Consider the following 16,127-nt stretch of genomic DNA (forward strand, 5'->3'; position numbering starts at 1 on the left):
TTCCCTTGAACACCTATTTGGTCGCTTAGTGGGCTGCGAGTGGAATATCTTATCAAAACAAATATTTTGTTACTCAAAACATAAAATTTTTGTCTTTTTTGGCAAAATCAAAGACTTTGTTGACTTTTTTTTCAAAATGGACCCTTTTTTAAATTTTTATCTATCTTTCTTTATCTTTATTTTATCTATCAAAATAAATATTTTGTTACGCAAAACATAAATTTTTTATTTTTTTTTCCTTTAAGACCTATTTTGTCGCTTAGTGGGATGTGAGTGGGATATCTATCATAATAAATAATAGGTACTAAGATACATGGATAAAATGTTAAATCTTGACCCCCTCTAACTCAGAGAGTTCTAGACCGGACTTCGATTTCAAAAGTAAATTCGGTAATTTTATATCTTCAAAACTTATAAAGATACAAAAAAACTAAAAATTGCATGTTACTCCATTTAAAAATAAGCGACAGGTGTTTTTCGAAATTCGAACATTTTAGGAGAGAAAACGGGTAAAAATTGTATTTTGGTTATTTTTTAGCACCCTATGTATCTTTTAAACCAATAAACATGGAAACAAAATTTAAATCGTATTCTTTACTTATCAAAAAACAAAAAAATGTAAGTTTTGTACTTTTTTGGAAATTCGAACCCTTAAGGGATGAAAATTGTGTTTATTTTTGGTACTTTTTCATAAAATATGTTTTTCTATAATTTGACATAGACATACGAATATTTTATTTTGAGCTCCCACAACGATACAGAAATTTATTTGAATAAAATTTTACCACTGCAATGGGGATAAAAAAGGTACCGAAAAGGGTATAAAATATGGAAATACATTTTATTTGAAAATATTAAGCCAATTTTGATAATTTACAAAAATTAACTAAAAGGTTGTTATTTGGAGCTCGAGTGCCAAGGTTTATATAGGGCCAAATCCGGGTAATCAGTTTGATATTTTTTTAAAACATATTTTTTCTTGGGCAAAATCTGAGAACTGAACTATAAGTACTTTTTTATTCTTCTAATAGTACTTTTTGAATTTTCTAAAACAATGGACTTAGAAACATAAAATTAAGCATATATGGTCCTTAGTGAGTAGATTCTAGGGGTAGACTTTTCGGTACTTTTTCTTTATTCGAATGGTACTTTTTGTAATTTCTTCACCAATGAACCTAGAAACATGAAATAAAGCTTACATGGCCCGAGTGGGTGGTAATCCACAGGTGGCTGCTTTTTGGTACTTTTTCTATATTCTAATGGTACTTTTTGAATTTTCAATAATATTGGACCTTGAGTGAAAATTCAAGCGGATTCTTCATGGTACTAGAGATGAGCGATCCCGTGATTTTTGAAGAACGTCGTTCTCAGTGAACGTGATTTATAAATCACCGTTCTTTTAAACAGTGACTGTGATCACGTTTTGTCTATGTTAAGCAAAATAACAATTATGTTAAGAAGAATACATTATGTATCATTTTCATTCTTAAATCTGTTGTTATGTTAACCAAAAACTAATATTTGCTGATTTAAAAACTTCTGGTAAAAATCATAGGAAAATAACAGAATTAAGCAAATGCAACAAAATTTTAAGAGCTATGTTACTATCTTTTATTTTATACACTGTGTTGGAGATATATAAAATTATGCGCCTTAAAATATGCAGTAACTGTTGTTACCAGTAAATGTTGAAAAATATAAAAGAACGATATTTAACAGTATGTTGAAAAATGTGAAAGAACGACATAAATATACCTGTTACTTGCTATATTCAGTAACTGTTGTTACCAGTGATTTTTTAATCACAGGTATGGAAATATCGCTCATCTCTACATGGTACTTTTTCTTTATTATCATGGGTACTTTTTAAATTTTCTGTAATAATGGACCTATAAACATAAAATTAGGCATATAGGGTTCTATGTGAGTAAGAATTCTAGGGGTATACTTTTTGGTACTTTTTCTTTATTCGAATGGTACTTTTTGCAATTTCTTCACCAATGAACCTAGAAACATGAAATAAAGGTTATATGGGCCCGAGTGTGTGAGAATCCACAGGTGGCTGCTTTTTGGTACTTTTTCTATATTCTAATGATACTTTTTGAATTTTCTTTAATATTGGACCTACAAATATGAAATTAAACATATATGGTCTTAAGTGACTGAAAATTCAAGCGGATACTTCATGGTACTTATTCTTTATTATAATGGTACTTTTTTTAATTTTCTATAACAATGGACTTAGAATCATGAAATTAAGCGTATATGTTCCTAAGTGAGTGAGAATTCTAGGGGGAGACTTTTTGGTACTTTTTCTTTATTCGAATGGTAACTTTTTTGAATTTTCTGGACCTAGAGTTTCCAAAAAACCGAAGAATTTCAAAACCGCGGTTTCGATTTTAAAAATTTTAAAACCTATCGGTTTCGGTTTTCTGATAATTTATTAAATATTAAGTGTTTTAGAAACAATATCAGTTGATAATATAGGAAATACAATACAAATTTAAAATTCAAACTTTACGGGTTATGGTTTAGTGAATGCGAATTCATAAGTGATAATCAGTGGTACTATTTCTTTATTGCAATGGTACTTTTTGAATATGTTATAATAATAAACCTAAAAATTTAAAATTAGGCATACATGATTCTGAATTGTAACTTTCTTTAGCAATTTCTATAATAATGGACCCAGAAATATGAAATTAGACATTTACAATTAGATTCACAAAGGGAGACTTAATAGAACTCGTGGCGAAGCGCACCAGGTCAGCTGGTATTTAATAATTCAATAAATAAAGAGATAAACTTAAAATTGGGGAAGTGTTTGTCTGGAATTTTCGGGAATTTCTTTATAAGTTTTATTTTAAAAGTCACAATTTTCAGATTCGTTTCGGTGGCCAAATTTGTTGCTAATTGAATCATTCTATTATATCCATAGATTTTTACGGTTCTAGCAACAGACAGTCAGTTGGTAAAGAAGTATTACGGTTGAAATAACCGAATTTTTTTTCACTCAACTCAAGCCACAGCAGAAAAATTTGGTTATTAAGAATGAATCTAATTTAAAGTTTATGCACGGAATTATTTAGATGCCTAAAATTACAACTTTTATGGATATTCAATGAATATTATTCATATTTAGAGAAAATAATAACAATAATAGTGGTTCAAATTTGTTTATCTACAACCAGATATGAACAATTTCTCTAACTACGCATGTTTTATATATTTAACATAGTCGCAATTCTTAAGTTTTTTAATTAAACAAAGAATTTATTGATTTTATACTGATTAAAACTACGGCTGTGGCAATACCGATAAAATGCCACTAGTAAATTATAAGCCCTTATAAAGGCTGGACAAACATTGTACAACAAAGTATAGTTATTTTACACTTCTTTTAAAACCCTGGTACAATTATAAGTCAATTTATTCGAAAAAAGATGTCTGGTTTTTGGTTTAATTTAGTATTAAAAAATTACCGGGAATTCCCGGGAATGCAACGATTTTTTAATTTCCTCCCGGGAAAGAAAAAGTCCGGGAAATTAGGAACCCTACGTACAACAGTAATTTTAAAAAAATTTAAAAATTAAAAGTTGAACAAAAATTGCAATTAATAACACTGTGACACAAAATCAAACTTTTCGAATCGGAATGGAATGGAATGAAACCAAAAGCAAATGAAAGCTTATGTTTTCCATAAGAAAGCCAGGTTTTTTTTAGTTCAGCGCTAGATTTTATTTCACACGAAAAAATCATTAAAAATTTGATAAAACAATGCCTGTTTATTTTTATTATCCCGGAAAGTTGTGATATCTTACTATTTTTGGGGTCTTGGAATTTATCTTTACCTAAAACTCACGCTAGAGGGCGCTGCACAGTGGTGTAGAAAAATAAAGAGGGAAATAAATCTGTAACTTATAAACGGTTGATTCGCTGTTAATGAAATTTGACATGCGAAAAGAGGAAGTGTTGAATTAGGACGTCATGAGCCCACCAAGGGCGTGGGCAGGGGTTCCCAAAGTGGGACATCTCGGAATGTTAAATATTTAATACAATATTATTTCTTCGTTTGCTTTCGTTTAAAAGAAAAATACATGTATAGAATTAGGTATAGTTTTAGGTAAGAAAATTGTTAAAATTATTTCTAAAGACATTTCGTATCCTATTTTCTAATACCTAATTGTATACATATTTGTCTAATTCAAAAAACCCCTTGTAACTTGTATCGACTGTATTCGAAATTTGCTTTTATTTGATACGTTTTTAAAAAAAGTTTATTAATTTCTATGCCATCAGTGTAATGTGAATGTCAGTTAATCAATCAATCATTGCAAAATTATAGTTTTCGCTAAAAAAATTAATTAATTTACTTTTTTAGTAAATGAATTAATTTTCTTCTAAGTATGCAATTGCAACAGTAAGTACATTTGAGAAGAAGGATTTCCTTACTGTTATTAATTTTAAGTAAAATCTGTTCCGAATATTATAGTCCAGATAATTTTAAATATAGCCTGAAAGTTTTCCTAAAATCGGAAAACGTTAAATCGTAAAGGTCAAAGGTAAAATTTTTCAATATTTGGAATTTCTAATGGCAAGATAGCGAAATGTTATTTATTTTCGGGCCGATTTTGATTAAACTTAAGAAAAATATAACATAAAGTCTAGTATTTATAATAACAGCACAATTATGAAAATAATATTATAATAATATAATATTTTTATTCCCTATTACATTCTCAAAAATCCCAATGAGATGATCAAAAAATTCTGAAATTTGTTTAACAAAATTTTTAAAAATTTGAAAATGCAGTTTTGAATACCTGCGAATAGGTTAACGGTAACCTACGAAAAGAAAAACTCATAAAGAAGTAAATATGGATATATTTTAAGTAAAAATGAGCTTTTATTTTAATATTTATCAAAATATGTTAATTTTGTTCCTACATTTCTTGTTCTAGTTGCCCGAGACACGTTAATGGCCTGGGGAATTTTTAATAACTTTAAAATTTTTTGACCAATTTCTGTTTTTATGTCTCATTAGAACGACAATTACGTACACATTTCTATTCTTTTAAATTAAATTGCAAAAGTAATTTCTTAATAGCAACATTTTTACAAAAACTGAAAAAAATGCATTTTTTTCCCCTTGTAAATGTATCTCCAAACTTTAGAGGGCTTGCACGTCTTAACCGCAACCGATTTACTTAAATTTTTTCTGGATGATTTTTTTACCAATATTCACCAAACTGTGGGATGAGAATGGCCAAAATCCAACTTTCGTTTATTAAGGACCACCCTAGTATCCACGTAATACTTAGTACTATAACTATGAATAATTCATTTGTAATAAAAATATTATATTTTGATGTGCATGTACTTATGCATTTAGTTGTGTATTCCAATACCAGAATTTAGCACGATTACCGTGCTTTTTGCAATTTCATCACGATGAGCAAAGTCTTCAATCTCCAAATATGTATTTAGTTTCTGTAATAAATAACCAAAACCTGTATCTCTAAAGATTCTCATAATTATTATATGAAATATAATAATGAGTTTGAATCAAATTCAGAGGTTTTCGGGCAAATACTATTTTGAGAATGCTGCTTTAAGCGAATGGACATTGCAACGTTTGAGATAGTTTGATTAGCTGCAAAATGAACAATACAAAATTTTTTTACATATTTTAGTTTAAATTAAATACATGTAATTCTAACATAAAACAAATATTTCACTTTGACTAAATTCAGCCTTCAAATCCTTTTGTTCATAATTACAAAGTAAATACTTAGTTATATTTGAACATCTAAAGAACTGTTATAGCTAGAGTCTTCTAAATTTTTATAAATTAGAAGTGGTTTAACTGAAAATCGGCAGAACTTCTTAAAAAATTATCAAGATTTATTAAAATCGAAGGATAACAGATAGTGACAAATGCATACAATTAAAAACTAACTAGAAATTCCGGTATTACATATTATATTCATTGAATTAAAAACTTCTTCCAAATTTATTTATTTCACTACGATAGGGGTTTTTGTTTTTTTGTTTCATAAGAAATATGTTTTCTCTTGTAAATTATAAAGGAATTGGAGTATTCTAGATGGTAAGTTGAATCTGTAACTATAATATTGCAATAGACAAAAAATGGACACCGATATTATATACAAAACTTTTTTTAACAGGATTTCAGTGGACTCTTTTCATCATCAAATGCGTCAAGTGTAGAAGAAACTCATATAATAACAATACTGGAAGAATCTGTATAACCACTCGTGAAAGGGGATATTGGTCATATAACTGGTTAAGCTGGTGAGAAAATGGTAATATATGCGTGATTTAACTTTATGTATGTATATTTTCAATTTACATATGTTATTATTACAATAAATTGTAAATTTGCTTATAATAATAAAAAAACAAATTAAAACCATATATTTGCATTTTTAATTAATAAAAGAAAAAGCTATTGCAGATATATTTAATTAACTAGTAACAATATAATTATTCAATGTTACAAACCTATTGTTAAAATTTTACTGTTGACTATTAACAAATTTATTGTTTAATTTCACAAACTCGTTGTTAAAATTTATTGTTGAGAGTTAACAATTTTAAGTAACAAAAATATTTTTTGTATCTACAAAATCGGTTGTTGGTGCCTTTTCAATTAAAAAAATAATTGTATTGGTAATTAATATGGCAACTGATTTGTCGTAATTTTTTTCCGTGATACACTTATATAAAGTTCAAATTTTTGTATGTGAGTGAAATTTCGTAAGTGTGCTAAAACTTCTGCAAGTTCATTCATTTACACAAAGGATGAATTCCAAAACGTCTGTATGCAATGCAACCTTAAAAAGTCGAGCGATTCTTAACGCAACCGTGTAAACTTTGATAATGTTTCATATCGCAAAATGTATGAAAAAGTAAAAACAGGCAGTATGCTAAGTTTTTTTTAAATTATAACTACGCGTTTGCTTACTTTGTCTTGATAAAGATATGACACTATTGCATACAGAAGTTTTGGAATTCACCCAAACTTACATTAAATAATGAAACGAATATTTTTGAAATTCGTGGCTGAGTAGACTTTTGTATGTGAAACCATTTCAGTGTTTATAAATATGTACATACGTATATTGTTTCTATTGCAGAAATACGATAGAATTCGAAAAAACTTTTAAAAATTACCTTTTTATAGGACAGCAATTTTATAAATGGATTCTTAATAATATGTAGTAATTTTTTTGGGGGACCACCCTAGTGTATATGTATGTGTAATACGTTTGTGAATTATTTTATGAATTATTTTTTTAATATGTTTTTTTTTTTTGCATTATACATTTGTACTATGTATTATGCTTTTTGTTAATTTCCGCATGTTTAATGTGAATAGAAATTATGCAAACGATACTTTTTACATCCTGGCATCAATTCATACAAATCTTAAATATAGCCTGTTAAAACGTTCAAAAAGAATGAGTATGGAAATGAGTTCTTAGATTCATCATCGTCGTCAACATCTTTCTTCATCATCAAAATTCAAATCTAACCATGCCTTTCAAAAAGTTGTGCAAAATACAATATTTAAACAAAAAATAAAAAATTCACAACTCAACAAAACTAAACTGAACTTAACAGAAAAGTTAGTTAGAAAACAACTCAAACAAAATCACGCAGTCAGACAGGAGACCGACAGACAGACAGATAAACAGCGTTAAGAAAATAGAAAACTAGAATCATTGGCAATGCATTAAAATAATTGAAATATGGCTGAAACTTTGCAATTCCTTTTATTGAAATGAAATGCATAATTTCCAAAGTGTAACATGGCCTTCCATAAAAACAATCTTTAAGATAATGCAAATGTGAAAAAATCAACAAAAAACGTGAATGAAGCTAAAATAACACTTTAATTTTCATTTGTTTGATATATTTTTTTGTAATTATGAAATCTTTTATACTTTTATAGTATTTCTGGGCTACGAATATAATAAAAAAAAACCCGAATATCGGTTTCCAAGGCTGTCCATATTTAAAAATGTAGACGAATTTTACAATATTTATAAGAAACTTTTTGTGTAAATTCATCGACTGATAGACAATTAAGACAATTGTTAATGTTTGCTCTTCACCAATGGATGTAACCCTATCGCAGAATTCGTTACCCACGACTAATTTCGATCGACACACTAATCGTATGCAAATGTGTTTTATTTCTGATGACGAATATTCTTTGAGAAGAATTCGTCCTAGCTGTGTTTATATAATAATATCCAATGAAATAATTCCCTACAAATTTAAATATTTAACACCCAAACATTTTAAATTCAGTAAAATAGATTATGCATTTATTAAACTTTACACTAGATTTTGTATAGACATTTTGATAGTTTCGCTAACAAACTGAAGTCAAACTATACAATTGAACTGATCATTATTTCAAATTTACATATTGTTACGAAATTGTACTTGAATTCAAATATAACAGTTTTAACGGCAAGTTTAAAGTTGCACAATGTTCTCAACCTTTCTATTTTATGTTAACAGCAGTTAACATACCCGTGGAACATACAACATTGAATAAAAGCTTTGAGTTAATAACTGTTTGTAAATATGGCAACACTATATGTTTGGGCTGCTAACATTGGCATTGAATGTTCTAGAATTCGAATATTCGAGTTTTGCCCGTTAAGCTAAGTACTCTGTTCAAAATTTCGTGCGAAATGCTGTCAAACTACTTATAACGCAGATGGCAGTGTGTATTTACTACTACACAATACTTTACCCTATGTCTACACTTTTGGGTACTTATTTGGCTTGATAAACTTCAAAATAGTTGTCAAGATAAAAAATTATATGTTTTTAGTATTATTGCTTCTTTATGACGATAAATATTTGTCAAGTATAGACTGCGGCTTATTCGTACTAAATATGTTTGTTACTTTTTTAGTTTGTTGATATTATATTGAAATAAATACATTGAATACTTCTGTTAATTTAAAAACATTTATACTTAGCTTGTTTATAGTATATTACTTCGTAACAAAAAAGCAATTAAAGCTACATAAATATCACGATGGAAAAAATATCCCGTGCGACTGTGATTAAAATTAATTTAAAAAAAGTATAACCAATTCTTGCGTAAAATCATAACCATTTTTAAGAGCCATCAATGCACATCATTCTAAAATTAGTCACATTGAAATATTGCCTCAGGTTTCGCTGAAATTGGCGTTTGAATTGTAATTTTTTTGAAATCGTAACACAGACGAAGAAATAGGATCATTTTTAAAATTGACCATAGCCGAGGTGTCCTACTTTGGGGACCCCTGGCTCAGCTCCTGATGGGCTCATGAGGTCCAGATTCAACAACACTTCCCCTTTGCGCTTGTGAAATTTCATTAAAATCGGACTAAAGGTTTAGAAGTTACAGATTTATTTCCCTCTTTTTTTTCTCATACCACTGTGCAACAGTAGACTATTCAATAGGGCCCAATATGATTTCATCAGTGGACTTTCGGACGATATTTCATTGCGGGATGACCTTCTACCTTCATCTTTTGCCGATATTATTTTCGTCAGTATGGGGTAATTTTTCTGCGCTACGAAATATTTGACGAAAAAGATGTAACCACTATATTTGAATTAATCTATTTACTTTAAAAACTTATTTCATTTATTACCTTTAGAACATTCAATGTCAATTTACTCGAAACTATATATATTTTTAATCTTGTCGCAAATAAATGATATTTATGAAGACTTTATTCAAAATAAAATTTTTGACATTTTCTGTTTTTTTTTTAATTTTATAGAATTAATACAGGGATGAAAGCCTTTCATTAGCTGGTAATTATATTTCATGCCTGGCACAATTAACGTTAAATCAAAAAACTGAATTATATTATAAACTGGCGAATAAATCTGTGATTGTCTCGCATTCACGTTGCTGACAGACATTGTTAACACACACTGACTCAAACCACATACTCATACACACAGATACGGTGAAAACGTTTCGTCATACAGTTTCACCCAACAGGACGAAAGATAACAACAAAAACAACATAACAAACGCTGTCGATGCCAATGATAGTTAATATAATGACCATGCTGGAAAAGGATTCGATTGCTATTACTACGCTGATGATTTTAGTGATGATGCATCAACGTGACATCAGCTGTGAGGCCAGCTTGCAGATACACCATCAGTCGACGACAACACAAAATGATTATCTCATCAATGAAATGCCACAAGAGAGGATGGACCAACTGAAAATACCAAAGGACCAAACACTGGTAGTACGACTACCGTCCAACACTCTTCTCAAATACAATTCATACAAAGATGTTTCAATATTACATTTTCGTATGCCGCCGGACACTCGACGAGCCATGTTCACATTTAAAGCCATTGAAGAATCCAAAAGTGCCTTTCGTAAGTAACTAATTTCATTCCATCTGCAATGTATGTTTATCTAGTAATTCTTCAAATGTTTGTATTTCAGAACGCAAATGCAAACCTCGTGATGTAACATTGCACCTAAAGGCCAGTAGTTATCCTGTGATAAGTCCCGAAAATATAACTTTTCCTAGAAATTTCCTAAGTGCTGATCAAAGGTAAGTTAATTCATATATGTGCTATATCGAGGGACCATACTAGAGTTGTAAATTCTGATCAGATCACATTAAAACTTGTTATATATTCTTATAATTATATTATTAAAATGTGTGCCAAATTTTATTTCAATATCTCCAAAGAGTCATTATGCTACCCTATATCCTTTTACTTAAAATAGCTGTAAAATCGTCAAAAATTGCCCGATTTTAATATTTTTAAAATTTTATAAAATAAATAAAAAAAAACTGAAACAAAATCTTTCATAATCATATGCACAGAAAATAGTTTCAATATGACTATTATGATTTGATTTCATTGATTTCAATTCATAACATTTGTAAATATACAACTGATATAACCACCGATTCCTAACATTCCTAATTCATAATTTAAAAGATAATAACATAATTTAAAAGATTTCTATCGGTCTTAATCGTGGAATTTATATGGAGGCATGGTCAAATATGGTCAGATATTCACAAAATAGAGTAAGATGATTTTTGTATAAAAAGCAACTGATCTACATACAATTTTGGTTTGATATCGATATTTTTTAGATACATATTTATGTAGGTTGCGGTTTTCTGAAGTGGAGAGCTTTGACCAATTATAAGCCGACCTTCATAAGATTCGGTAAAGCTATAGTTGTGTTGAATATAAACCTGATATAGATATTTATGAGTATTTAAGTGATTTAGGGGCGATAGTCGAACACGGACCGATGTTCACAAAATCCAGTAGTTTATATATCAATCTTCATAAAATTCGGTACTGTGATTTTAATATATACGGGGATTCGTTTGTTCCGAATTTCAGACTTGATAAGAGATTTATGAGTATTAAGGTAGACATTATATGGATGTTATGGACTGATATTCACAAAATCCAGTAGTATGATTTTTGTAAACAAAAAACTAGATATGGTAGCAAAGGTTCATATTATTTTCCCAAACTTTTTTCATTCAGAATAAGAACATGTTCATAAATATTATGAAATTGTACATTTCCGTCATTGTTTGCTTTTTTTACGTAAATTTTATAACAAATTGCATTATAAAGCTTGAGGTCCACACCACGCGTTTTGCGCTTTCTCGCATTCTACGCGGCTGTCAAAAAAGTAGAATCAATGTATTTGTACGCAGCAAGTTACAAGTACAAAGGCGTAGAATGCTTAAAGTAGATCTACTTTCTACTTTTATAAGCGTCACGAACATGTCAGCTGATTTTGACAATTTATATTCTTTTTTTAATGTGTATTTTTCAATTTTAATAAATTAAAACAAGTTTAATGGAACTCAATGAATATGGAATAAAATCTTTATTTATTAACGACACTCAATGAAATTTTTAACGTTTTTCATGGTTGTCATTTTAAATAAAAAGGTGTAAAATAACTTGTCAAAAGGTCAAAGGCAATCCGCAATTCCTAAAAATTGGAGCGAAAATCCGAAAAATGGTATTTTTACAATTTTGCCTATAGGGTCCACATTTCCTTCGGGGCTGGGAAAATACTTAGGCGATAAATAGGAAACACATCAAGGTTTCCAAAGCTGCTTTTTGTTTTCTGACCCCAGCTTTAAGATTTTAGAACATGTGGCCCAAATTTGAATTTTTGATAAAAAATAGGTCAAATTCCGAAAGGAGTAGGGTCGACATATTTGAAAAATTTTTCATGTTTTTTATACCAAAATATTTTCCGTAAAGATATCTTATAGAGAAACATAAAATTGTTATACGTTCTTAAAGAAAGTTTTTTTTTAATAAAAAAAGAGTTAAGTCACCTTTTCGCCCAAAAAACAGCAAAAATCTATTATTTTTTTAATATTTAAATTGAAAATCGATTATTTTTGGATTCATAATAGATATTGAGCTCAAATCTTTTGTATATTACTACTTCGTTGTCTAACTAACAAAAAAAATTGAGTACATTCGGTCCAAAATTACGCCCTATATTTTTAAAAGAGCGGGCCAAGGTATGGCCAAATTTTAAAATTTAAATTTTAAAATTTCACGCAAGCATGAAGAAAAGCGCTTTTCAAAAATATTAAAATCTTTGAAATCAGATCGGAAACAAAAAAATGGCACGTGTTTCAAAAATTTACATGTCGAAGGTAAAATTTACATGTTGAGCCCCCATATCGACGACCTTGGAGCATTTGTATGCCCCATTTTAATAACTTAAACTCGAATGCATTTTATCCCGATCGGGCCAGCCGTTTAGAAATGCCAGATTTATTTCCAAAAAATTTCGATTCTGCCCCACTGTGCAATGCAGAATAAAATTGGATAGGCGGAACAAGTCGGTTTTAGTGATATAAATAAAAAATCAACTTAATCAAATAGCGCTCCTATTTTCGTGTGGATGGGATTCAAAGTTTAAAATACTTGTGCATATATCTTTCTTTACATCAAATTAAAGATATTAAGAATGTTTTTCTAACGATATATAATATGACATAATATGGATCGACTATATTTGGCCCGTTTTTTTTTAATCTGAAAAATCTAAAAAATAAGCCTATATATTCTAGTTTATTTTACTAGATTTAGTAAGATTTCTCAAGCAAAACAAATTCTTCAAAAAGTTATACCAGAATACAAAATTAATTTTTATGTTAAGAATTAGTGTGCTGAATTCCCAATAATTGTTATATTCACTGAAATTTATTGTTGGGGGATAAGCTAGTTCCTATGCGCATTTCACTGGTTCTAGTTTGAAACGAGATTTTGTTTGTTTCTTTGCGGTATTTCAAATGCCTTAGGCCGGTAGGAAGAATTTTGTCCTCTATGGTATTTCTAACACTGGTTTTGCCCAGTACAGAGTTTCTTTATAGCCGATCTTCGGCCGAACGGAAAGATTTCATCTTCTATTTCCATCATTTACGGACTTTATCCTCTATGACATATGTATACTTATAGAATAATTTATAATTTCTATGTTATAAATTTTTCGAGTAAAAGTCGTATATGGGCAATTCCACGAAAATGACAACCACGACTGAAAAAACAAAAACCTTTGAAACTTTTTTCAAGATGATTTGAATAGGAGAAAACACTATGTGAAAGTATTTTAAGGCAAAAATAATAGAGTAAACTGACTATGTTTATTTTTTTAATATAATTAGTATGTTTTAGGCTAAGATGGCGGCGAAAAGCTCCCAATTCATATGAAATGAATTTGACTCTGATTGTTTTTTACGTTATTAAATTTTATTTATTATAAAATCATCCACAGATTGTTTTTATTTAAATATGACGGATTGTAAAGGAAACATATTTGGTTTAGTGTAAGAAATTAAAAGAAATTATAACGCCTCTCACGATAATATAAAGTTCTTTCGAAACATTGTTGTCCAAAATATCGAGCGAAAAAAAATGAGGTACATGTAGAAATATGCGAAAGTTTTCGAATTGTGAGAGGCGTTATGTTTTCTTTTAATTTCTTACACTAAACAAAATATTTTTCCTCTACATTGCGTCATATTTAAATAAAAACAATCATTGGATGATTTTACAATAAATAAAATTTAATATCGTACGTGACAGATTATTCTCTTATAATAAAACAATATATATTCTGTAAATATATGTATACAAAAAATAAAAAAATTAATAGAAAATATAATTTCGGTTTCAATAAACAATTTTATAATAGCAAATAAACAATCAGAGTCAAATTCATTTCACGCTATATGCTAATTGGGAGCTTAGTTTCAATTTTAGCCTAAAACACGGCAATTAAATTAAAAAATTAAATATAGTCAGCAATTCCTGTGGAATTGCCCATATGTCATATAATATTTTATTTTATAAATTATTCCAATAATGTATACAAATGTATGTCATTTGAAAGAGTTTTCAACAATATTTCTAATGACACACATATCGGATAACTAACATTCAATAGATAATAAATTATATATTAAATGTTTAGATGTCCATAAGTCGGAAAGACTGGACCGCCGACACAAAAATATTTTTTCCTTGAACTCAAAAAGTTTTATTAGTTCTAAAATTCTGGAATTTATACCATAAGCTTGGATAAACTAGATTTAAGCCATAATAAATTTTATTAAACAAAAATAAATATGTATGTATGTTTAAAAATGAAAAAGAAAATGTTATCGTGATTATTTAGTTTTTTATGCAGTTGTCAATCTATAAAACTGTCTAAAATATTTATGTATTTAAAAGGTTAGATATTTTTCTTCTCGAATTCCCACTAGATTTCGAGTTTAGGTGTAAATGTGATATAACTAGTATTTTGTTGTTGCAAGAGTTAGGTTTTTGAAAATGATGTCTCGTTTATATATTACCTATCTTCTTAGTTTTCATCTATGTTTTCATATGTTGCTCACGAAATTTAAATTATTGTTTCTAAACATTTATTCACTACTTCAAACAGAGTAACTAGCTTATCACAAATCAAATTAAAACAAAGCCCAACAAAATTCAGTAAAATTATCTCAAGTTTAAAAAATAAATTTCAAGTTGTATGTTTCTTTATTAATTTATCTAAACATATTTTAGCAAATCAATTTTTTATAGATAATCATCAAATTTAAGTTAAAAATTACATGAGAATGCAACTGACCACACAGTACTTACTTACATATGAAAATATAGACTTGAAGATTCGAAAAAAGAACGAACGAATTATTCAATAAATTGAATTGTCAACCTCCATACCTAAAAATGGTAAAACATCAAGTTTAACTATCTATTACAGAAAAGAATAGTAACAGAGAACAAGACAAAACACAACAAAAAAAAAAGAACTCAGCACAAACACAATGTTACACAATTGACTGCAGTTTACAAACTTCCTTAAGACATCCGTTTCCGCTATCAATGATATTTCTTTATTTTTTCTTTCGCTCTTCCCTGCTTCTTTGTTGTACTTCACTTCAGTAACTTGTAAACACAGATATCAGTGCGTCTCTGTTGCTGGAAATGCCTCCAGCTTATTTCCAAATGCTCAAATACGTATGTATGGAGGAAAAATAAAGTGTCGATGTTCCCAACGAAAATGTTTGAGGAGACCATTTCTCAAAAGAGAACTGGATCAAAGGATAAAAAGGTCCTTTTATAAGGTTTTATGATTTTTTTTTTCATATTTCTTGCATTTTTTTTAGTTTTTCAAAACTTAATATACTTCGAATTTTATTTGAAATCTCAATACAACCACAAAATGGATATCAAAATAAATTTTGAGAAATGGTATAGAATGAATTTAACTTTTTTTAGTTGGATACATCCACATTTTTTTTTTTTTGCAGCCTCCCTAATATAAATAGTGATTTACAAACATGCATACGTACACAACTACATATGCATTGTTTGTGTGCGAGTGTGTGTGTCTTTAAGGGTGTATGTAAAACATATGAATTCTAACAAAACAGAACCGAACAAAACAAAAGTGAAAAGAATAAAACTTGTTCAACTTATTTAAAGTGCAATAAAAACTGACAAAATCAATTTCATGAAATAATTTTTG

At 28.7% G+C, this 16,127-nt stretch overlaps 1 protein-coding gene across 3 annotated transcripts in view; it reads left to right on the forward strand.

Moving 5' to 3' along the window:
* The window catches only part of LOC135963235 (uncharacterized), a 65,649-nt gene that overhangs the window by 28,086 nt on the left and 21,436 nt on the right, over positions 1-16,127 (forward strand). For all 3 annotated transcript variants that reach the window (XM_065515003.1, XM_065515004.1, XM_065515005.1), the window contains exons 2-3: positions 9,825-10,447; positions 10,518-10,629. In XM_065515003.1, coding sequence (XP_065371075.1) covers positions 10,093-10,447; positions 10,518-10,629 — 467 coding nt within the window. In that variant the 5' untranslated portion in view covers positions 9,825-10,092. The remainder of the gene's footprint in view (positions 1-9,824; positions 10,448-10,517; positions 10,630-16,127) is intronic.

This window comes from Calliphora vicina, chromosome 1 (assembly GCF_958450345.1).
Source record: "Calliphora vicina chromosome 1, idCalVici1.1, whole genome shotgun sequence".
In the NCBI taxonomy this organism is placed as follows: Eukaryota; Metazoa; Arthropoda; class Insecta; order Diptera; family Calliphoridae; genus Calliphora; species Calliphora vicina.